The sequence below is a fragment of the Mchenga conophoros genome, linkage group LG22, assembly GCF_057382185.1.
Source record: "Mchenga conophoros isolate Kocher_MC1m ecotype Shallow Benthic linkage group LG22, M_conophoros_male_GT1.1, whole genome shotgun sequence".
Lineage (NCBI taxonomy): Eukaryota > Metazoa > Chordata > Actinopteri > Cichliformes > Cichlidae > Mchenga > Mchenga conophoros.
The window spans coordinates 26,009,373-26,033,207 of NC_140546.1; the positions used below are offsets into that span (position 1 = coordinate 26,009,373).

Consider the following 23,835-nt stretch of genomic DNA (forward strand, 5'->3'; position numbering starts at 1 on the left):
CTAACAGCTGCACACATATTTATCCAGCAGCAGCAATTTACGAGGAAGAAGGCCTGTCGCCAGATGTGACTTGATGGGTTGTGGTTTCAGGTGGGGAAGGGGCAGGGGGAGGATAAATGGTAGCAGAAATAGCAGCGGTCAGACTACGGCTGTATATGAACGCGAATAAGAAGTGGATTATGCATGAAGTGTTAAGAAAGAACTGCCCTTTTTTTTCCACAGTCTTTATCTTTTTGTCTTTCTCTGACTTGCCAAGGCTTACACACAGTACTGAAATGCACATGGGCCGTTTCACTGAAGGGTCAGACTGAGAGGAAGACAAAAGAAGGGAGGGGATGGTGGTGGGGTGGGCAAGCAGTAAAAAATCGTGATAATGAATCCATGCAACAGAATGATAAATGATCGCAATGAAATCAGAACTGGTTTTAATGACAGCATAATGAAGACGGGTGAAATTGAGGGTGCGAGGAAAGAACATGAAAGTCAAAGCAGAGAAGAAAGTGCCAAATGTAATGAAAGTGGCAGAAGGGAAAATCTATACAAGACAGAGCAAGGGAGAGATGGAATGTTAGTCCTCTCTGCTGCAATAAGCCTCCAGCAGCGAGGGTAAGAGGCAGAGAGGCCGGGATTCCTGACAGAGCCTTATCTCATCTTCAGCCTGGAATAAAACCCATTTTCCAGCCCTGAGACAATAAAGCACAAGGTTACCAAACCTCACACCCATGACACCCCTATTTAGAGAGAGGCCTCGGCTCAACATAAAAATGCATAACGCCACCACGGCACTGAGAGATAGTGGATGGCACAAGGGGCCAGTTTCGTTTTGTCTGTGTATGCATATGTGCTTTACGATTATACAACCAATGGTTGTTAAACTTTAATGGGTAGTGCACCTGAACTATTGGAGCATAGATGCTTCCTGCAACCTTTTCTTTTTGATTGGGGTTAATATAATTGCAATTTTAATAACCTTGAAGAATAGGATTGAAATAGTGTGAACTCTAGGGTTGTATGAGTGTTCCTGCATGCATTTAAACAATGGAATGGATTGACACAACTGCCTCGCGCATGTTTGTCTGTTTTCTTTGGGATTCCTCTCCCCTACACTTTCATATGGATGCGACAAGTTGCCCCGCATCATCTCTAAGTGGATTGAGTTGTGTGATAGGCATATCAGGCAAAAATGCCAGACAAATTGTATCATGCGATTCTCGTCTGTCGTAATGGAGGACAAGTGTTTACTGTCTGTCCACCTACCATCTATCCATCTGTCCATCCATCCACCCATCTGAGAGCACTGCCTGTCTCCCTAAGCGTCACCTGAGGAGAAATAGAAACAAAGATGATAAGAAGATGGAGAGAGAGCAAGGACAAGCATGAGAAGGATGAGGGGAAAAGACAAGAAGCCTTGGTGGATTGCTTGGAGCTAGGAAATGCCCACGTCTTCAAGTTTCTTGTCTCATTTGCTCACAAAAGGAAGGCAGAAAAGTGAAATGTCTGCTGTGACAGAGAAATACACTCTGGCAAAGGGAGATGCAAACACAGGGTGGCTTAGGCTAACATTTGCCCAAAGCTAACGCCTGCTTGACTTAACTATTTTTAATATCTCTTTGTCTTTGTTTGCACAGACACACACGCGCATGCATAAAAAAGGCTTTACCCCAACACTTATGAATAATATAAAAACAAACCACCATGTAGAACAAAATAAGCATGTTTTATATGCTAATTAGGCAAATTAATCCAATGCACGTTTGGCATCACGGGGCAGTTGGGGTAGTTCACAAAGCATTAACAGCAATGTCAAGCTAATTGCAAGCGTGTAGCAAATTTATGCTCATTTGGCTCAGATATGACCACAGCTACCTCCCCTGCATGGCCTTACCTTTTTCATCAGAGGGAGACATGCAAAACTGGCCCAGGACCAGCCACTATCCATTTGAGGGAAAGTCTTCTCTGCCTTGCTCATTTAAATGAAATAGCTGTACCGTGCCAGGCGTTGGCATTCACCAACTCTTTTAATTGCCTGAAACACTATAAAGCAGGAAAAAAGAGCTATTTGTCTGGAAAGTACACTTATCTAATCTCTCTTGAACTATTTCGCTTAGAAATACAGCTCTGGGGAAGTCAAGACAATTAGCACCTTTTAGAACATATTAGGATAGATCTTGGGCAAATTTCCAAAGGCATTTGGGGATGATGTGATCATTTGAGGATTTTAGGTTGGAACTTGGCACTACTGTTAAATTTAGTGAAATCTTTCACTACTATCCTTTCATTCAAGGTCCTTAAATTTTGTTCCAGTCTGAATATCATTACATAGATATTGTAAAGGCCATGTAGTGGCTATTAAAGCTAAATTCATTCAAAGTAATGGACAAACCAATATGCACACATACTGGACTTATACAGTTAGCCAATAGCAATATACTTTTACGGTAATACTGACTGTTAGGTGGCCAGGCAATGTTTTGCCTGGCCATGTTTCTGTTACTAGCATTTTGCATATGTATATTTAAAATATATATAACCACTATAATGTGGTTAAGTACAGAAGTTATCCAGATGTAATGTTTAGCTCTTACAATATCACAAACAATATCACATACTTGCTATGCAAGATTTGTAAGGTTGGGTCATATGGTTAAGCATGCAAGGTGGGTAGCATTCCATTACTTTGGAGTAATTTCTACAAAATGGGACGAAAACCATATGAAACCACACAGAAAAATTATTGCGAAAGTGTTTCGGAATTTGCTAAATTTTAGATGAGGTAATATTGCAAATTTAGTGAAAATTTTCTTATCGCATCCCATCTTTACTTTTTGCCCCTATCCCAACTTTTTGAGATGTGTTGCTGCCATCAAATTCAAAATGAGATATTTTGCATTCATGATCAGGAGGTGACTCCTCCAGTCTGCATGTCAATGTATTGATCGTCGAGTGTGACAGTAAAGTGCTATATGAATATTATGTGTGATCGGGTGAGTGATCTGCTTTTAGTAAAAAGCGCTTGTGTTCAATTAGAGTAGTAAAGTCATATAAGAACCAGTCCTGGTGCAACAATTTCAAGCCAAATTCTGTCTTAAAAGAACATGTCTGCAATTAAAAAAAATAGTTGCTTAAACGGCCTGTCACCGAAAAACACAGCACATTATGAAACTGTGGAGTATAAATGAGGTCCTAAACTATTTAGCAGCTGAAAAACATTTTACTTTTAAAACAAAATCAAGCTTGTGGACACTGAGCAGCTTCAGTGTTTGAGATTTTTATCTTTATTCATATTATATTTCATTTGTAAGTTGTAAATCAGTATAGTCATTTTGCCCTGACTTTTTTGGAAATGGGGACACAGAGCTGTCGACACTTTTGTTCATTTGATGTGAATACAAATTAAATGTTTTTGTTTATAATTGCATAAAAGCCATCAACAAAATCTTATAATCCACCTTTCTTTCACAGTCGACAAGAAAACAGCGTCACAGGCCAATCTCCACAATATTACAACTTCCATTAAGATTGTCTGCTATTATTGCAGAAGGCATTTTCTTGTAATTGCCGACAAAACAGCACTTGAATGCATGATAGACTTCCGTTCCCATCATCTGTATTCTGAAGTAGGAGATTACAAAGCGTACTTGAAGGCAACACCACCACAAGGCAATTTGCAGTGTGAAAAATAGCTATACTCAGCTAGCATTATTTGACAATGATGAAATGTGAGCTCTACATTTTCCTTCAGGTGCTTGAGACAGAAAACTGTAAAAGTGTGATGGAGGCTTAACTCCTTGGCCAGCATTAGGGAGTAAGCTCAGCGACTTGGTGTTTTTCTTTGGTAGTGCACATGAGTAAGTGTGTGTGTTTGTGTGTGTATGTGTGTGTGTGCACAGAAGCCCTTTATCAGATGCTGGCAGAGTGCACCACAGGAGGATCGATAGAGCTTTGGCCTGAAACAGGGAGACAGTACCTGGATCTCGGCCGGCCTCCACCTTTCCTCTCATTGATCTTCATTACCGCAACAGACTGGAGCTCGAGCAAGAAGGAGATGGACGCAGTGCCCAGTACACACAGCAGCATATACCATATACACTCTCAGAAATGTATGCATACACTCGTGCCTATACAGACATTAACCTTACAGGGGCAGTAACTTTCCCATAACTTTCCCATGCAAGTTAAAACTAAATAACATAATAAATGAAAGTAAACTAGGCAACATCCAACATCAAAACTCCAAATATTGTATATCTATATTTTAAGTGTTTAGATTGTGTTATGTAATCATGTTTTTTATCAATTGTGGCTAAAAATAGACAAATAATAAAATAAACAGATCTTCAGCTGATTTTTCAAACTTTATGGTTTGCATAGAAATATAAATAAACCACAAAAAGGGAGAAATAGCAACAGACTAAGAAGAAGACTAGGGCAAACTCTGTCTGAAGTGTGATAGTAAGTTCCCCTTGAGTTATGTTTGCTGAAAATAGTTAATCAAGGTCAACTTTGAAAGCTGGGTGATTCTGAAGGCTTGTTCTTCAGAATGGGGTGCTTCTATTGTCTACTTTAGATCAAGTCACTTTTATTTTTATAGCCCATTATCAGCTACAGAGGGCTTCACAAACACAGGGACACACACTCTTTATTTTCATCACTATTTACATTGTAGATTCTCACTGAAGGCATCAAAACTATGAATGAACACATATGGAATTATCCAGTAAACAAAAAAGGGTGAAATAACTCAAAACATGTTATATATTTTAGATTATTCAAAATAGCCATTCTTTGCTTTGATTACTGCTTTGCTCACTCTTGGCATTCTCTCAATGACCTTCATGAGGTCTTCACCTGAAATGGTTTTCCAACAGTCTTGAAGGAGTTCCCAGAGATGCTGAGCAGTTATTGGCTCTTTTGCCTTCACTCTGAGGTCCATTTCATCCCAAACCATCTCCACTGGGTTTAGCTCAGGTGACTGTGGAGGCCAGGCCATCTGGCGCAGCACCCCATCACTCTCCTTCTTGGTCAAATAGCCCCAACACAGCCTGGAGGTGTGTTTGGGGTCATTGTCCCGTTAAAAAATAAATGATGGTTCAACTGAATGCAAACCAGATGGAATGACTTGTCGCTGCAGGATGCTGTGGTAGCCATGCTGGTTCAGTGTGCCTTCAGTTTTGAATAAATCCCCAACAGCATCCCAGCAAAGCACCTCTGCACCATCACACCTCCTGCACCATGCTTCACGGTGGGAACCATGCATGTAGAGACCACAATCAGAATCAGAATACTTTATTAATCCCAAAGGAAATTATAGGTTACAGCAGGCAGCTGTGGCGCATGCGCACTTACAAAGGAACCTTCTGACCAAACTTTACACAAACATCACATTGAGAAGACATGTCAGTGTCATGATCCGGCTGTGTGGTAGGCAGGAGTTGGACCCAAACGCAAACTCACGGGGACAGAACTTGAACTCAAAAGCACAGCTTTATTGCTGGAAAACAGGTCACAAACAATACAAAACTAAACTGTGAAAAGCTAATTATAATGTATACCAGGAGACACGGGGAGAATCACACACAGCATGAGTGAGATCGCGACACTGACACAGAGAAACACAGGGCTTTAAATACACTGGGAAATAACAAGGGGAATGAGACATAGAAGGGGAGCACAGCTGGGAGAAATCGGACATAACGAGACCCAAGGGAAGCGAAACTCAATACATTCACGTAGGACACAGACCTTCAAAGTAAAACATGTAACATAGACTTGACTAGGGGAGACAGAGCAACTAAGAAACACAGAGAACAATAACAGGGAGACACAGAGGGCGGCTAACTAAATACTCAGAAAACTAAAGAGAATACAAGAAAGCCAAACTAAGACACTAGACTAAAAAATAAACTGGGGCAACAAAGAGAACTAAGATCGTAATACAAAAACTCAGAGATACAAGAAACTCAAAACACTGGGTCACCGACCCAGGACCGTGACAGTCAGAGAGGTAGGCTGATAGGAAAAAACAACAAAAATACATAACATGAGGTGAGAGGAGGAGAAAAAACTCCACTCACACTGCAAAAACCCACCTCCTTAATACTAGAAAAATACACTTATTTTTGGTGAAGATTTGCTTAAAACAAGTGAAATTATCTGCCCATGGGGTAAGTGTTTTTTTCTTAATAAGATTTCTTGAAATAAGAACAATATCTAGATTTAAATAAAGCTAAAAATAAGTATTTTACACTCATTCCAGGGAACAAATCAGAACATTGAAACTTAAAATAAGCTTTAACCACTTATTGTAGGCCACAAATAAGATAATAAAGCTAAAAATAAGTCTTTTACACTTATTACAGGCAACAAATTAGAACAATTGAAACTTAAAATAAGCTTTAACCACTGATTGTAGGCCACAAATAAAGATAATAAAGCTAAAAATAAGTCTTTTACACTTATTCCAGGCAACCAATCATGGCTTGAAACCTAAAATAAGCTTTAACCACTTGTTCTAAGTAAAATGTTGAAGAAATTAAATCTGAAAATAGGCATAAAACACTTATTCTAACAAACAAATCAAGGCAAATAATCTAAAAACTAGTACATTAAATCATTTTTAAGAAATTTCTTCTTTTTAAATTTAGCTAAACACTACTTTAAGATTATATTGCTGATTAAGGACAAAACAAAACTGAAACAGAGTAAAAGTGTCCATCTTTATTTGTCCACTTTAACAATAACCTGCAGATAATAAAGATACAATTGAACAGTACAGGTCCAACATTATGAGTTTGTTTAAGTGGTTTCAACATTTCAACAGCCTTAGAGGTTTCGCCATTGCCCCATTAAAATTGACGAGTGACATAGGAAGACCACAAAGATTCAAATTTCTTCCGAATGACACCAAATACCACAAAACTTGTCTGGGTGAGTAAATGAACATTTTCCATTTTAGAAATAAGACCCAGATTGAAAAAACAAACAAAAACAAAACAGAAGTGCCCTCTCCTAATCTTATCTGAAATTTACACACTACTTTCCAATAAATGCATGCCATTCTGCCAGGGCTTTTCTGTAAGATGATGTAGTGTCATGCTCATGAATGGCATCCTGGAGAACTTCTGTCTGAATGACAGACAGCAGGGTTGCCACGCATTTGGGGTAAGTCAGATGGAGTGCATAAAAGTATGCCATCACATATATCATAGCCTCACCAATTTTTTCTTTGTCAAATGTTGTAACTGGTAAATTACCAACAGCAATGACACACTTGCAGCCATCGAACATCACTACTGGACATGACAAGCTTCGTTTCTGGAGGACAGCATCTGGATCTTCTGTAGGCTGCAAGACACAAAAGACATGACAGTCAACATCTTATGTTAATTGTATGTTTTTTTGCTGGGAATTGGTCATAACGTTGGAGATGTCATTATCTTGTTCTTTGTTGGTTACACACATTTTATAGTAGTTTTGACTTATGGTTTATCAAGCGACTCCTTATGTGACCACACTCGTGTACATTAAATACGTTATAAATTAATGAAAACAATAAATTATAGATTTAAGTCTTTCGGCTGAAACTGAAAAAGCATTTTTGAGTCATGTTTGACCGAAATATTTTGTTTGCCAAATTTTCTGTAGATCTTTATAAGCAAATTTTATAAAACTTACCTTCAGGACATGTAGAAATGCTTCAGAAGCATTCCCCATCTTTTTTGGTGGATGGGCAGGTGTGGGAAAGAGGGTTGGAAGAGCCTTCATCAGTGCAAGGTGGGCTTCAGCTGGACAAAGCAGAAACAAACCTTCATAAACATAAATTTTAAAGGATGAGAACTTTGTATTCAAATGGTAAAACTTACTTTTGTCCATGGTCATTGGTGGATTCATTGCCTTCTTTGACACACCGTAGAACTCTACCCTGGAGCAGAATTCTTCCCATCTCAGTTTTACTTGACTGATGAACTTGTTGTTGTGGGGATCCAAAATTCTGCGAAGCTCACCCAACGCCTACAATAGGTTTAAAAAAATAAGTAGACAAATAAAATCAAAATAACTTTACTACCACACCAAATATATTTGAAATTAAAGTGATTATTTATTAACTCTTCCAAAAACTTACATGATGCAATTCTTTAAAGCATGGATATGCATCCAAGATGAGGCAAGCTCTGTTCTCCTCTTTCATGGTGTCTGAGTCAATGAAGGATCTTCTGGCTTCAAACTCGAGGTCTAATAGCTGGGACACATCTTCTTGGTTTGGTTTTGCCTTCTTACACATTTCTTGTAATGTTTTGTAATGTCTTGCTTGTATTTGCCGACTATCCTTGTCAGCTAAGATAGAGAGAAGTACAAGAGCATTTTGGTTTTTCATTGTTACTGAAGTAGACTTCCACAAAACATTAGCTACTACTGGCTGTGTGTTGATAACCATTTTACAAAATTACTAGTACTCACATGAAGTGGAGGCATTGTCAGAATTTCTGACAGGTGATAACAGAGTAGATGCACCACTGGAAGAACTGCGATCAGCATCTTCATCATCAGCTTCTTCATCCCTTGGGTAGAGGTCAGTGAGCCTTCTCTTGGGCCGTCCCCTCTCCGGTGTTGGTCCTTGCCTTTTTACTGGGGTTTTCATATTTTGCAGCCTTTTTTGTAACTTGGCATTAATGCTCTCCTGGTGAAAATACATATATATCATGCCCCCTGAACAAAACAAAATGATTTATATATGAGACACAAATACAAGAACTTACGTGTTTTACGCTTGCATCATTATCCTGCAGCATAGGATAATATTCCACAACTTTTTTAGCCATTGCAGTGATTTCGGTCTTAGAGGGGTATCGCTCCATTTGGCCTTGGCTTGCTCTCAAAAGGGACACCATACTTGTGATTGTATTTCTCACCAATCTGCATCTCAGTTCTTTTGACATGACGCATGCCTGTTCCCTGCCGGAGCAGGCCAACTCCAGGTAACTCTTTCGGCATTGCTCCAACTCACTGTCGGTGTACAGAACATATTCCGGAGGACTGGGGAGCTGCAAGGTTTTCAGCTGGCTTACATTAGCATCAGCAGTTGGAGGGCCTGTTGCAACTACCCTGGGTGAAGAAGTTGTTTCAGGTTTCTGTGGTAGCGGATGGTCTTCCTGGTTTAGGGTGAGAAAATAAAAATGTCAAGTACTGCTAAAATAAAAGCATACTTTCTGGAGATTAGTTGAACTAAATATTTTTTACATAATACCTCAGGATGAATTATTGACCACACATGTTTTCTTCTGAGAAAGTGCTCAGGCCCAGAAAAAAGGTCCCTCAGATCATCACGGGTCAATGTTAAAAGCATGCGCTCGTCAATGCTTGCAGCTAACAAAAAGACAAACACCAGTTAAACTGTGCAAGCACATAACTGCACAAACATAACTGTTTTTTTAATATATATATATATATATATATATATATATATATATATATATATATATACACACACACACACACACACACACACACACACACACAAATATATTATCAAATATAACCTTTAAGGACAGATACTGTTACATCATCCAGCTTCTCCATTGCTCAGTCACCTGCAAGACAAATGTTTACAATTAGTGTTATGTTAAAAACATTTGAAAAGTTGAATCTTAATTGAGTCCCATGAGAATCAAATTGATTCACGTCAAAGAATCGTTTTGATTGTTCAACATTTTTACCCTTTTTAAAGCTATTATAGAAAAGAAATGTCCAGACAGCCCGGCTGAGGTCTGAAAGGGTTATACAATATTGCCCGGTGAACTTTTACTCACCCAGATTTGTGTCATTGAATTTCATCAATAAGATTATGCTGACTAGGGCTGCCAGATCATGCATCCATTGGACGTAAAATGTACAGCTTATTGCACCAGCAGTATCTGCTCTTACATAACGATCATTAGCTTATAGCTTTAAGTGTTTAAGGTATGTGCTAACTAAAAATAAAGGCAAGATGATAGTTTATTACATTTTAAAGAAATTTGCAGATTGCTCATTGCTATCTAAAATATAAAAGGACACCGGAGTATATTCTCCAGCATCTCACACTTCTGATAATCAGTTGTCTGCTTGACGTTTATTCAGCTGTGTAAAAACTATAACTTTAATCTCAGCCAAACCGATTTACTCAGGAACAAATAAAATACTGAAAAAAGCCAAACAATAACATTTTTAAGTTATTTAAGTGACTTATATATCATGTTCACCTGAGTAGTGAAAGACGGCGGTGGTTTTGAAAATGGTTCGCCCGGAGTCCGGTGTTCTCACGGCTCTAGTGAGCGTTAAACCCCGGCTAGCTATCGAGCTAGTGGGTAACAGACGTCTCCGAAAACGTCGGAGCGCTTTTGAAAATATGTGGTGTCTTGATAAACTGTCCAGATATTTGAAGTTTACACGGCTACATTCTCGCCTGAAAATATGTTAAACGTTTATTTTGTGACCTAGAAAGAGTAATAAGAGAAATTTTAAAACTAACTAGCTGCCGCCATTTTTGGAAACTGAGCTAGGCCGCGCTATGAATTCTGGGATACAGCTTCTTCTTCTTCTTCGGGGTTTAACGGCAGCTGGCATCCTTGCACATACAGTGCTGCCATCTTCTGTTTCAATTTTGAATCGATACACAGCGCTACTTGTTTTACCAACCAGCCTGATTCCTGAATAACACTGTTTTGAGCCCACTTTAATAAATCCAATTAATATCAAAATATTAATTTAAACCCACACCTTGTGAGGGAATTCAAGCAGCTAGTAAATCAGTCAAAGACAATTGGAAAACCCTGAATGTGGTTAATTAGCTCTCTTGCTAATTGAAAGAAATTCTCAGTGTGCCTATTAACTTAAGTTAATACAAACGGCTAATACTGCCCCTTATAAATAGCATAGCTAGGAATTCTCACAACATTACAGTAGATACTTCACTAAATAATGTTCTCTGAACCACATGCGAGGGCTGCTAAGCTAACGCTAGCATCCGTTAGCATGCTACATTACTCCTTCCCGCGCTCAAATTAAATTTATTATTCTGTCCGCTTGACTTTAAAACAGTGATTAGACTACACACTACTTACATTCGAAAAATTTAAATTGCTTACCTCTCTTTCTTGACGAAGTTTTCTCTCACAGTTTTTCTTTCAATGCTCAGGTGCAGAAGATTCCTGTGACTCCAAATTCAAACGGAGTTGGGTAACAACTAACATGGAACACGAAGGGGGGTGCACATCTCAATTTTTGCTTCTATATACAATTTAGTGGTTTGTACGTTCATAAAACACAGTCAGTATGATAGGTAAATTTCTTCTTCATTGATTTAAAATAAACTCTTATAGGTGTTATATCATTTTACCTTATTTGTGACCATTTTTTGTTTTTACAGCTCCAGTTTGTAATACCCCCCTCCCCCCATGAACTTGGTATTTCCCAAACTAGCGCGGCAACAGCTCCACACTGCAACATATTTTTTGCTTGACTTTAGTCTAATACAATGGCCTGTTGGAGGTGTGTGATTTGCTTCGTCTTTGTGGCGTTAACATTGAAGTCTCTCTTAAGTCACATTAATACTGCACACAGTCGCAGTCCAGATTTCCGTGTCATTTGTGGAGTCGATGGATGCGCCGAGGATTACCGTGCTTTCAACTCGTTTTACCACCATCTCAGACGCACACATCCACAATACATCTCCACTGGGAACCCGCCTACAGGATGGCTGACAGCTTCATCCGATGCAAATGTATTAGGAGGCGAAAATTTTGGTACAGCCATTTTTGCCGAACCCAGACAAACTGTTAGCAATGGCAATGGCACTGAAGTAGAGCCACCACCACTAGACCCCCCAGTAACATCGGAGGTGTTGGAGGAGGAGCGACAGGAAAGTCAGAACGTGATGGAGCAAGACGCGGCTGAGCTTCAAACACCTCGTCAGAATCAGGTAATGTACTTTATGTGTTTCTGTGTGTACGCGCGCGAATTTTTAATTGTATGTGTGTTGTTTAACCTTAACCAAGCACAGTTACCCCAATTCAGCTTTAGTAAAACCGTAGTAAAGCCTAACTAGAGAAAATGTACTCAGTTCAAGTGAAAATTATAGTTTTAAAGTTATGTGTTTTCTAAGATAAACTACTTGATTAGAATATTTTAATAGGTATGAAGGCCAGTGCTGAATTTCAAATGCATGAATCCGCTGAAATTCAGGCTTGCACAACAATGTAGGCTTAGTTACCATACTTAAACATAATAAATAAACTTATTTACCAGTGTTGTGTACCTGCCTTGGTTGTTGTTAGATGCTCCATGAACCAAGCAGCTTTCAAATTTTTCTTTCAGTTAACTTCAGAGTAGATTCCATAAAGATTGGTTAAGTTTCATTAAATAACTCTTAAATTGTTCATAACATTTGCAGCTTCATTAGCTATCCATTGTAGTATGAATCTTTTAATAGCAAAAATGTACAACAGTTTGGAATATTTCTTTGTTTTGTTTTGCATCTGGTGGAATTTGAAACACATTCTGAGTGAGTCATTTTTCTTACACAATTGTTTTTCTTTTTGTCCTGTAGGGTAAAAGAGAAACTGTTGATCTTGCCAGATGTGCAGCTGCATTTGCTATTGGTGTGCGGGAGCAATGCCACCTATCACAGGTACTGCTTCATCTGATATTATGGGGGTGTCATTGTTAACTTGTTAATAAGTCTGGTTCAATGTAAGGCTGCAACTAATGATTTTTTTTCATAATCTGTCCACTATCTTTGCAATTAATTGATTGTTTTTCATCGCTGGTTTTATTCAGCTATTACTTTCACCTATATAAGTTATTAAGAACAAATGTACATTACGAAGAAGTTAAGCACAAGAGTTGTGCAGTTCACTGCAATGTATGTAACTCTGGGCACACTCAACAGTTTAAAATAGGCTTAACAGTGTAAAATGTGTTCACTTTTAGGCATAAAAGACAAATGAAGTAGAATTACATAAAAAAAATAAATGAGGTAATCATTTGTTCACTTTTTCTGTTGTAAGCTTTCATGCTCCTCCATCTTGCTCGGTGCAATGTGTTTGTGCCACGTGAGTCATGCATGTGGCATGTCATGCAAAACAATGCCAATTATTGGCTGATTTCTTCTTCTACTGCTCCACTGGTAAATTACAACATTCAGTGGCTCATTAATTTGAGCTAAAGAAATAGAGTTGCATTTTGCTTCTGTTATATTTTCTATTTACGCTTTCATGTCTCTGATGTGTTTTTTTTTCCCCCATCAGAGGAGTGTCAACAACATTGTCCTTGGTGTCCAACAGTATCAAACAGCTCTTCTGACGTCCTTGAGGGGAAAAATAAAGACCATCCTTGAAAGGCAACCTGACAGCAATGGACCTTTACAACAAGAAGTTCTTTCAACACTGGACAACTTTCAGGATCCCTTTCCCATATGTGCAGCTTCAAACCTACAGGACCGTGTAACACAGATGCATTTCAACCCTGTCACACCTGAGGAGATCATCATTTCCAATTATGCCTGTAGAGTTAAAAAGGGAGAATCGAGAGTTCTTGCAATCAAAAACAAGTCTTTCTACTACATTCCTTTGATTGAAAGTTTGAAACAGCTATTATCCAATTCAAGACTATTTGACATGCTCAGTGCTGGACCTCAGAGTTGCCCCAACGCCAGTTTTTTGTATGACATTAATGATGGAATTATTTTCAAAACCCACCCACTGTTTTCAAAGAAGAACTCTGCTTTACAACTGATACTCTATTCTGATGAGATAGAAATGTGTAACCCCCTAGGGTCACGTGCGAGTGTAAATAAACTACTAATGTTTTATTACACCTTAGGCAACATAGACCCTAAGTTTAGATCAAAGTTGGCTTCCATCAGACTTCTCGCAATCGCAAAGTCTAGGGACATAGATGAGTGGGGGATAGATATAATACTGCGGAGAATCAATGAGGACTTGAAGTTACTGTACGATGGTGTTATGATTAACACTGTCAATGGGGAATTTTATTTAAACGGAGCAGTTGTTGCTGTGTGTGGAGACACTCTTGCCCAGCATGAGCTTGCAGGATTTAAGGAAGGAGTTGGTTTTGCGTATAGCAAATGTCGTCATTGTGAGTGTACTTTTGATGAAATGCAAGAAAATTTCAATGAACATAGTTTCACCAGACGGACATTGGACGGACACATTAGGCAGTGCATTGAAATAGAAAGGGCAACTACCGAATTTTTGAAATCCTCGCTCAAAACGACTTTTGGCATAAATAGACAAAGCAAATTAGTTGATTTCCCAGGTTTTAATCTCATAGAGCAGATGCCACAGGATATTATGCATGTAATTCTTGAAGGAGTGGCACCAATGGAAATTAAGTGTGTGTTGAAATACCTTGTTTTATCTGGAAATTTGGATTTGGACTTGTTTAATTCTGCCATGCAGAACTTTCCTTTTTCATCAGTGGACATACGTGACAAGCCTTCACCAATTAGTATTGCTACTTTAGCTTCAAGTGACAACAGACTCAAACAATCCTCTGGACAAATGCTTATATTGATCAAGATTTTGCCATTCTTATTGTACAGTGTTGTAGAGAAAAATCCCTTTATCCAGTCTATTTTGGATTTAATTGAAATTGTTAAAATACTTTTTGCCCCAGTTGTGTCTTTACAAACTGTGTCCAAACTAAAAAAAATGATAGAAGATCATCTTAAACAATTCAGGCAACTATTCCCAGAAAAAAATGTAATACCAAAGCAACATTACATGCTGCATCTTCCCTCTCAAATTATTGCCCTGGGACCTGTAATACGTCATATGTGCATGAGATTCGAGTCTAAACACAGTTTTTTTAAACAATGGTCATCCAAATTAAACTTTAAGAATGTGTGCAAGTCTCTTGTAAACCACAATCAGCTGCTGGAGTGTTGCCAAAGTGAAGCAGGAACTGAGCATCCGATATTTGTAAATGAGAAAGAACTAGGTCCTGTATCAGAGGTTGCTAATATGGACCATTTGCAATCAAAGGTTGTAGAGTTTTTGGGGATTGAAGATGCTATACATCATGCCGTTAGAGTAAAGTGGCTTATTTTACATGGAAACAAATACATCTGTGACAGGTCTCTTATACTCATTTCAGCAAATGGTTTAAACCAGTGGTTCTTAACCTTGTTGGAGGTACCGAACCCCACCAGTTTCATATGCGCATTCACCGAACCCCTCTTTAGTGAAATTTTTTTTTTTTTTCAAATTCAAGACATAGATATGTTTTTTTACTGGTGCACAAAATGAGCCGTACATGAACATCACCTTGTTCAAAGAACAAAACCAACACAATGCATGAACTTACAACAAATTACATACCTGCAAATCAGTGTGACTTCTGCTGTTGCCTTTGAGAGACCAGTTCAGATATGCGTGGCTTCACCTTGGCAAGTGCCAGTCTCATGTCATTTTCACAGAAAAGTCTGTTCCTTTTCTTCGTTTTTATGTCCAGCATCGTCGAAAAGGATTGCTCGCAAAGATATGTTGTAACAAATGGTATAAAAAAATCCAGGGCTTTCTTAGCAATAATTGGATACTTGTCCATTTGTCGACACCAAAACGTTGAGAGTGTTGTTGTTCTGAAGAGTTGCTGTTGAACCTGGCTCTGCTGAATTTCAATGATTTCATCAAGGTATTCATCATTGACATCTGCTGTCTCAACAGCAAACGTGAACGGCTGTCTCACCCATGCTGGATATGACTCTCTTGTAGGGAAATATCTGTCGAGAGACTTTGCAAGCTCATCTAAGTGCGTTGCAATTGTTTGCTTCAGTTCCGTGGATACAGAAACATCTCCGATTCCAGACACATCTTCGACCTTACTTACACAGTTGTCCAGAAGGGGGAAGTTTGCAAAGTTGTTGTTCTCTGTTCGTCGTTTCCATAACGTTAGCTTTTTTTGAAAAGCCTTCAGGTGTTCTTCCGCTTCTATGATATTGACTCCACCACCCTGCATCTGCTGATTGAGATGATTGAGAGCTGCGAATATATCAGCCATGTATGCTAAAATGAGAATGAACTCAGGATTTTTGAAGCAATCTGCATGACAGTGTTGGTGCTCTTGCAAAAACAGGGCTAATTCCACACGCATGGCAAAAACACGATTCAGCACCTGTCCCCGGGATAACCACTGAACATTAGAATGGTACAGAAGTACCTCGAATTCAGAGCCCATTTCTTTACACAGCTCACTGAAGATGCGGTGCCTCAGAGCACTATTTCGCACATAGTTCACACATTCCACCACGGTTTTTAATACTTCTGCCATTTTTGGAGGCAAGGTTTTTGTTGCCAATGCATGCCTGTGCAAAATACAATGAGTCACAATGATGTGTGGTGCATCGGCTTTTACTAGCGCACCAAAACCAGAGTTTCTTCCCAGCATGACGGGAGCTCCGTCTGTACAAACTGCAGAAACCATGTCCCATGAAAGATTGTTGTCTCCGAAGAAGTCATCCACAAGCTTCTTCACATCGGCTGCCTTAGTTGTTGTTGTAAGAGGCTTACAAAATAAAAAATCTTCTTTTATCATGTCATCTTTCACGTAGCGCACAAAAACAGTAAGCTGGCTTAGATTAGCAACGTCTGTGCTCTCATCGAGCTGAAGGCTGAATTTTGCCGGGCTTGAAATCAGATCGGCGACTACTTGAGCCAAGATGTCTTTACTCATGTCTTCTATTCTGTCACTGACGGTGTCATTTGAAAGAGGAATTTGTGATAATTTACCTTCGGCCGCTGTTCCGAGTATCAGATTTGCCATCTTTAACGCGGCTGGTTTCACGAGTGTTTCACCAATGGTGTGTGGCTTGCCCTGCTTTGCGATCAGGTAAGCAACTTCGTACGATGCTGTGAGGATCGGTTTGTTAACGGGTACAAATCCAAGAGCAGGCAGAGTGGGCCTTTCATCGAATCTGGCTCTCTTCACCTTGAATTCAGCAAGTGTTGTGTTCTTGTATTCCCCGTCTCCATGCAGCTTCAAGAAGTGTTCCTTTAGTTTTGCCGGTGCGAGACTAGAGTTGCTCAACTTGGCGTTGCAAATCATGCAGATAGGACGCTCACTCCCATCATGTTCCGTGATACATGTAAATCCATATTGTACATATTCGTCCAACCACTTTCTTTTTTTGCCCGACATAGTTAGTATGGATTAAAATGTTAAAAAAAAAATCACGCGAAGTACTACCACGACATTCACATGTTGACTACTGCGCGCGCTACATTCCCCGCAGCCCTGATTGGAGAACAGTTTGAGAACAGAAAAAACACCCCAGCACAAAAAGCACATGACTGTCAAGACACCATAGAAACACAAGACAGGCAACAGGGGTGGGTAAGGGTAAGAGAGAGCCGGTGTAGACAGCGCATCCAGTCCTGCAGCATGTCTGCGCTGGTCCAGTCGACCCGCCATCTGCCCCGGGAGGGAACAAGCATCAAAGGCGTTTGGAAAGGGAGGGGGGATGAGTGTGTATCAGTGTATGTGTATGCGTGTGTGTGTCCTGAGTTAGCTGATAGAGTGTCCTTCACCCTACCAGGCTAAGTAAACAGTCTTCCAGCCGACCCAGGTGGCCTTGTGTAGTGGAGGAACAGTCTAAACACAGTCTGTTATCAGGGTGAATTTGTTTTGTTCATATTCAGCCTTGAGACCACAGCTGGCGCCCAAATGGTAGCCGCATGAAATGATGGTGGTTTTTTCTTTAGTCCGAACAACTCATGTGAATTTCAAAGCTGTTCTAGCAGTCCGACACTGGTCTCTCAGTCTTCCGTTGGAGAGCTGTGAGTTTCTCCGAGATGTTATCAATCTTGCGCTCAAAGAGCAAATTCTGAGAACTTACGACCACCGTGAGCTTCTCCAAGATGTTATCCAATTTTCGCTCAGAGGTCTTAGTCTGAGTGTTCACGGCAGCCTCAAGGTTCTCCAAGATCTTATCCATGCTGCGTTCAATGAGCCCATTTTGAGAAGTCACAACCTGTCCCATCGCTTCAATCACAGCGGGCAGCCTTGTGGGGTTTTGAACAGCCTATTCCGCTTTCTTTAATCTTCGATAAGCCAGGGCCAAGCCAGCTCCGATCAGCAAGAACCCTGTTATCATGGTTCCGAAAAGGTAGATATCTTCAATGTCCTCAATCGACAGTCTCGCCAGTTATGCCTCCAGTTATGCCACCCGTTCATGGTGTATCCGGCAGGGAACGTCCCTCCAGGACACTCAGGCTCCCCCGAGCCCAGGCTTCTCGTTGAGAAGAGGGTGTCAATTGCATTCAGGGACCAGTTGATCAAATCCATAATTCCTCTTTTAGGTTTTAGAGAACAGACTGTGAGAGAGTGTTCCAGGGCAAGAGTAGAAAATAGACGAGACTAGACAAGGACACAAGAAGCTAAGCAGGGAAGATAAGGAAAAGGGAGATGAGAGAAGTGCGACTGCCTTCGTCAAGAGCCAAAATTACTCCGGGTGGAACCAAAGAACTCAGATTTGAGCTCATCAGACCAAAGCACAGTTTTCCACTGGTCTAATGTCCATTCCTTGTTTTTTCTTAGCCCAAAAAATCTCTTCTGCTTGTTGCTTTTCCTTACTTGTTGTCTCTGATTCACACATGCTCCTCTGAACAGTTGATGTAGAGATGTGTCTGCTACTAGAGCTCTGTGTGGCATTTATCTGCACTCTAATCCAAGGCGCTGTTAACTTTTGATTTCTGAGCCTGGTGACTCGGATGAATTTATCCTCAGCAGTAGAGGTGACTCTTGGTCTTCCTTTCCTCATGTGAGCCAGTTTTTGTGACTGCACTTGTGGGCGATTCAAAGTTATAGCAATTTTCCAGACAGACTGACCTTCACTTCTTAAATTAATGGTGGACTGTCATTTCTCTTTACTTAGCTGATTGGTTCTTGCCGTAATATGAAGTCTAGCAGTTGTCAAATAGGGATGTCAGCTGTATACCAACCTCACTTCTGCACAAAACAACTGATGGTCCCAACCCCATTAAGAAGGCAAGAAATTCCACAAATGAACCCTGACAAGGCACATCTGTGAAGTGAAAACCATTTCAGGTGACTACATCATGAAGCTCATTGAGAGAAGGCCAAGGGTTTGCAGCGCAGCCAACAAAGCAAAGAGTGGCTACTTTCAGGACTCTAAACTATAAGACATGTCAAAGTTATTTATCATTTTTTTCTTTGCTACACAATTCCATATATCATGCTTCATATATCTGATGTCTTCAGTATGTCTCTAAAATGTAGAAAGTAGTAAAATAAAGAAATACCATTAAATAAGAAGGTGTGTCCAAACCTTTGACTGGTAGTATATAACTGACAAGCAAAAAAATAATAATAATTTGATACGTGTAAAAAACATACCCCTTGTGTCAGGTTTATATCATTGGATTGTCATTTATGCTTAGAAATATTTACTCATATATGCTTAGAGTTTTATAATCAATTGCATATTGATAGAGGTGTGATCCTTAGTAGTCTGCAAAGACTTTGTGTGCATTCCAGAGTGTTCTGGCATACACACTCAGATCCTAGGGTCATGGGAAGAGGTCGTATCTTTTCTTGCTGATATACGGTATAGCAAACACATATATCTGTCTTAGTCTAAGTGCCTTTTGTTTAGATGAACTGCTGGACTTCCAGACCAGCAGGTTTAGGGAAGTCGTTTATGGGGTCACATCTTGACACCCCCCCACACACACACACACACACACGGTACTCTTTGTTCACATGTGTACCTATGTTAATGAACCTATGCATATTCATGTAACCTCAATACAAGAGCAGTGTTACGAGGGAGCAGACGAGAGTGACTGGGGTCAGGCGAAGGAACGGCGCTTGTCATAGTTCTCTCCCTCGTGCACGAGATCAAAGAGCTCTGCTTGGTGTTCAATGCTTTTGCTTTGTAGTTAAATTGTCTCGTTCCAGCAGTGGGCCTGTGCTAGACAGACCCATCACCTTGTATTTAACATGTGGGTAACATGACTGGGAGAGAGTGTGTGTGTGTGTGTGTGTGTGTCTGTGTGTGTGTGAGAGAGAGAGAGAGAGAGAGAGAGAGAGAGAGAGAGAGAGGCAGGGAGATATGAACAAACAAAACTTGGGAATCATCAGAAACCCAATATGATAGTGATGAAGAAAACGCACATCTGCCCTGTATCTACGTATATATAAATAATTCTGCTGAATCTACCAGCTAGTACATGCATTTACAACAGTACAACAGTTAAATGCAAGCTAAAAGAAGTGTGACTTTAATAGTATATATATACACTAGGGGTGCAACGATACACAAAATTCACGGTTCGGTTCGGTTCGGTTCGATACTTTGGTGTCACGGTTCGATATTTTTTCGATACAAAAAAAATGTTCATGCCTTTTTAATTTGTCATTTATTAAAATTATAAATATATATTTTAACTCAAAAGTACAGTTTTTAAATTTAACCCTAACCCTTGTGCGTGTTTTTTATTTTGACAGCGAATGCGCACCTGCGGACCACTTATGTGCAAGCCCTGGTTATTTAGCTTGTCATATTGCAGCCACAGAAATTATTTTGTCCATGAAACCATAAAGCTGCACTTTCTTTTTGCCTTATAGTCTGATTTGTCATAACTTCTCCGTTTTGTGGTAAGCTTTTCTTTGGCTGTCACTTCTTCACCCTGACCTGTCTTATTTGGCTCAGCAGAACTAAAATATATATCTGTCTGTGAAGGTTCTCAGTCATCCAGGTCATCGTAGTGAAATATAAATCCTGCTGCTTTTACACACGGACTCACATAAGCTCAGCGATTCTCTGCGCGATCAACCTCTCACATGTTTAAGCTGCGGGAGATTTCACTTGTCATGTTTGCATAGTAAGCTAACGATTAATAAGACGATGTCAGAGGAATTGGTGCACAAATTATCATCACTCACAGATCAGTGCTGTCGCTCTCTATACACAGTTCGCACGATTGCAAAGTGAAAGCAAAAAAACAAGCGCAAATTCAAACGCGATTTCAATATGTCACATATATGTCACATAAGAATGCAAAAGCATTGACATATATTTTTCCTTCTTACAATAGCCCGACGGGCAGGGAAGAGATAGATTTTGGTAGCCCGACTGAAAAAAATCGCTAGCCCCAGGACGTCAGGCTAGCGATATTGCAAGCCCTGTATCTGATTGAGGAATCATGCATCTTTGGAAAAGAGAGTTTATTACAGAGAAATGTCTCTTTCCAAAATAAAAGCTATACTATCCGCTTCTTCTGGGTTGTATTCTCAGCAGCATAAGGAGAATCATGTGCTAACAGCTGTCTAAATGACTCGGCTAAAGTTAGTAGCATGCTTGTTGTTTTTGTCTTTGCACTAGGATGATGTCGGCGTAAATGTGCAGTCATATTCGTTGTGTTCCCACTAGTGCTTTCAGGTTAATCTCGTTGAAATGACCTTAACACCACAACATGGCAAATCTCCGTTAACGAGCTACCGCCGATCGCCCCGTGCATGGGGCTAGACGGCCAACACGTTAACGAGCTAACTGCGCTAACACACTAGTTCCCACCCATGTAATTGAGCATTGCATGGCACATCCAACATACTGTTTTACTTTAGTCCATGACTCGCTTACCTTCAGGGTCATACGTCACATGAAAACCAAAATAATTCCAGATCTGAATGAGGGTGGGGGAGGTGCCCTGCGCTCTTCCTTCTGACTATGCTGTCTGTGTGGAGCGCTCAGTGGATCTGCGCTCGACAGTGCAGCCTAGGCGGAGTAGTCGAACGCAGATTCACTGAGCGCTCCACACAGACAGCATCGTCAGAAGGAAAGTTGATAAAATAAATTACAAATGTTGTATTGTTCGATACATACGCGTACCGAACCGAAAGCACTGTATCGAATGGTTCAATATCGATACGAATATCGTTGCACCCCTAATATACACAACTAGTATCACGGCAAATTGCTCCACCCTGTTCATCTGCATGTAATAGACATGCATGGAGAAATTGCAGTAAGCAGAGGGATTTTTAAAAAACAAAATTCAATCCAACATGAAAATAATCACAGGAATCTGTTAAACCGACAACTGCAATTTCTGCTTGCAGTAGTGTAACTAGTTTAGAACTCTTCTTAGATTTCTAACTACCTAATTTCACGTAGTCTTACAAATAAACTTGCAGCAATAAACTCTGTGTCTAGTCAAGATGAAGGCATGAACAAGTTTTTCATAGCTGTGGAGGATAGGTTGTATTAAGACCATATTTCTAAGATGAAAGAGGGCTGCATGTCTTTTAAATTAGTGTGGGATTTGAAGCTTAGTTCAGAGTCTAAAAGACTGAACTTCTGGTTTTATCCTGTCAGTTAACTTACGTAACTTGCGAATGAGCAGATTGAATTTGGTTTTAGTGCCAAATAGGAAAAATTTCAATTTGTCTTCATTAATGTCTAAAAAATGCACTCATCCATTTGTTAAAGTCTGTTAAACACAAAGCCAGGGGAGCTCAGTACATCTTTGTCAAAAATCTGATCCAGGAATGCACTTCCCATAATGCAGCTCCTCACCTACACTCTATGTCACTGCCTTAGAAACTGGCTGAGAAATTTCTCTAGACGAGTAATATTTAGTATTTAGTATTTATTTATTTATTGTCATTGTCAAGAACAATGAAATTGCGTTTGGGGCTTCCATACAACCCAAAAAAAAGAAGAAAATAATAAATACCCCTTAAAACCCAAGTGTACATATTTAACCCAGTGTGACTCCAATGCAATAAGACAATCCTTAGCAATAATGTTCGTAGAAATTCAGACAAAGACCTGAGAAACATGACAAAATACAACAATGCAACCCATTCAATATTATTGTACTGTGAGATATGATATCAGATATGATAGTTATCTATTTAAGAAAGAGGGGGGGGGGGGCAGGAGGGGGAAGAGAATAAAGATATGATGCACCAATGCAGACCAGTTCATTGCTATTAAGAAGTTGGATATGGTTATTGTCCGTGAGAGGGGGGCAGAGAGTTCAGGAGCCTCACAGCCTGTGGATACAGGCTGTTGGCCAGTCTGGATGTTCTGGCCTGTATAGACCTGTACCTTCTCCCTGAGGGCAGCAGATGGAAAAGGTGGCGCGCAGGGTGATGTTGGTCCCGCAGGATACTGTGCACCCTCCTCAGACAGCGAGTGGGGAAGATATTACTGATCTCTGGCAGACTTGTTCCAATAATTCTGCCAGCTTCTTTCACCACCCGCTGGAGTGCTTGCTGATCGGCCTTGGTGCAGCTGGGGAACCACACTAGAAATCCATACGTCAGAACGCTGCTGATGGCACAGTTGTAGAAGTTCAACATCAGAGATCTGGGAATGTGTGCGCTCCGCAGTCTCCTCAGGTAGTAGAGGCGCTGTTGGGCCTTCCGTGCAACTGAGGTGATATGGTTGCCCCAGGACAGGTCCTCGGTCACAGTTACCCCCAAGAATTTAAAACTGCTCACCCTCTCCACCGCCTCACTGCCAATGAAGAGAGGCAGATGGTTGTTATGACCCCTCTTCCGGAAATCTACAATGATCTCCTTGGTCTTTTTGGTGTTTAAGACCAAGTTATTGTCGTGGCACCATGACTCTAGTTGTTGCACCTCTGTCCTATAGTTTGTCTCATCATTGTTGGATATAAGTCCGAGCACTGTAGTGTCATCTGCAAACTTAACAATGAGATTGGACGCGCAGGAGGAAATACAGTCATGGGTGAAGAGAGTGTATAGCAGAGGGCTCAGAACACACCCCTGAGGGGCACCGGTGTTGAC

General features: G+C 40.2%; 2 protein-coding genes across 2 annotated transcripts; one reads left to right on the forward strand and one right to left on the reverse strand.

The window, feature by feature from the left end:
* Positions 1 to 6,708: 6,708 nt before the first annotated feature.
* On the reverse strand, positions 6,709 to 11,194 carry LOC146549560 (uncharacterized). The gene is made up of 9 exons (XM_085261882.1): positions 11,124 to 11,194; positions 9,537 to 9,587; positions 9,245 to 9,363; positions 8,757 to 9,149; positions 8,458 to 8,677; positions 8,123 to 8,334; positions 7,863 to 8,010; positions 7,675 to 7,784; positions 6,709 to 7,344 (listed from the first exon to the last, which is right to left on the reverse strand). Exons 2-9 carry the CDS (start codon positions 9,574 to 9,576, stop codon positions 7,033 to 7,035), a joined length of 1,554 nt encoding a protein of 517 aa, XP_085118008.1. The 5' UTR covers positions 9,577 to 9,587; positions 11,124 to 11,194; the 3' UTR covers positions 6,709 to 7,032.
* A 293-nt stretch (positions 11,195 to 11,487) lies between these two features.
* On the forward strand, positions 11,488 to 15,606 carry LOC146549561 (uncharacterized). Its single transcript, XM_085262588.1, has 3 exons — positions 11,488 to 11,956; positions 12,584 to 12,664; positions 13,284 to 15,606. The coding sequence occupies exons 1-3, from the start codon at positions 11,513 to 11,515 to the stop codon at positions 15,303 to 15,305; spliced, it is 2,547 nt and encodes an 848-aa protein (XP_085118714.1). The 5' UTR covers positions 11,488 to 11,512; the 3' UTR covers positions 15,306 to 15,606.
* The last annotated feature ends 8,229 nt before the right edge of the window (positions 15,607 to 23,835 follow it).

Coding starts and splice junctions, on each gene's coding strand:
- LOC146549561 (XM_085262588.1), top strand. CDS start 11,513: ATGGCCTGTTGGAGGTGTGTGATTTGCTTCGTCTTTGTGGCGTTAACA. Junction 11,957..12,583: donor AAACACCTCGTCAGAATCAG/GTAATGTACTTT, acceptor TTTGTCCTGTAG/GGTAAAAGAGAAACTGTTGA. Junction 12,665..13,283: donor AGCAATGCCACCTATCACAG/GTACTGCTTCAT, acceptor TTCCCCCATCAG/AGGAGTGTCAACAACATTGT.
- LOC146549560 (XM_085261882.1), bottom strand. CDS start 9,576: ATGGAGAAGCTGGATGATGTAACAGTATCTGTCCTTAAAG. Junction 8,335..8,457: donor TGACAATGCCTCCACTTCAT/GTGAGTACTAGT, acceptor TCTCTATCTTAG/CTGACAAGGATAGTCGGCAA. Junction 8,011..8,122: donor GCTTTAAAGAATTGCATCAT/GTAAGTTTTTGG, acceptor AACCTATTGTAG/GCGTTGGGTGAGCTTCGCAG.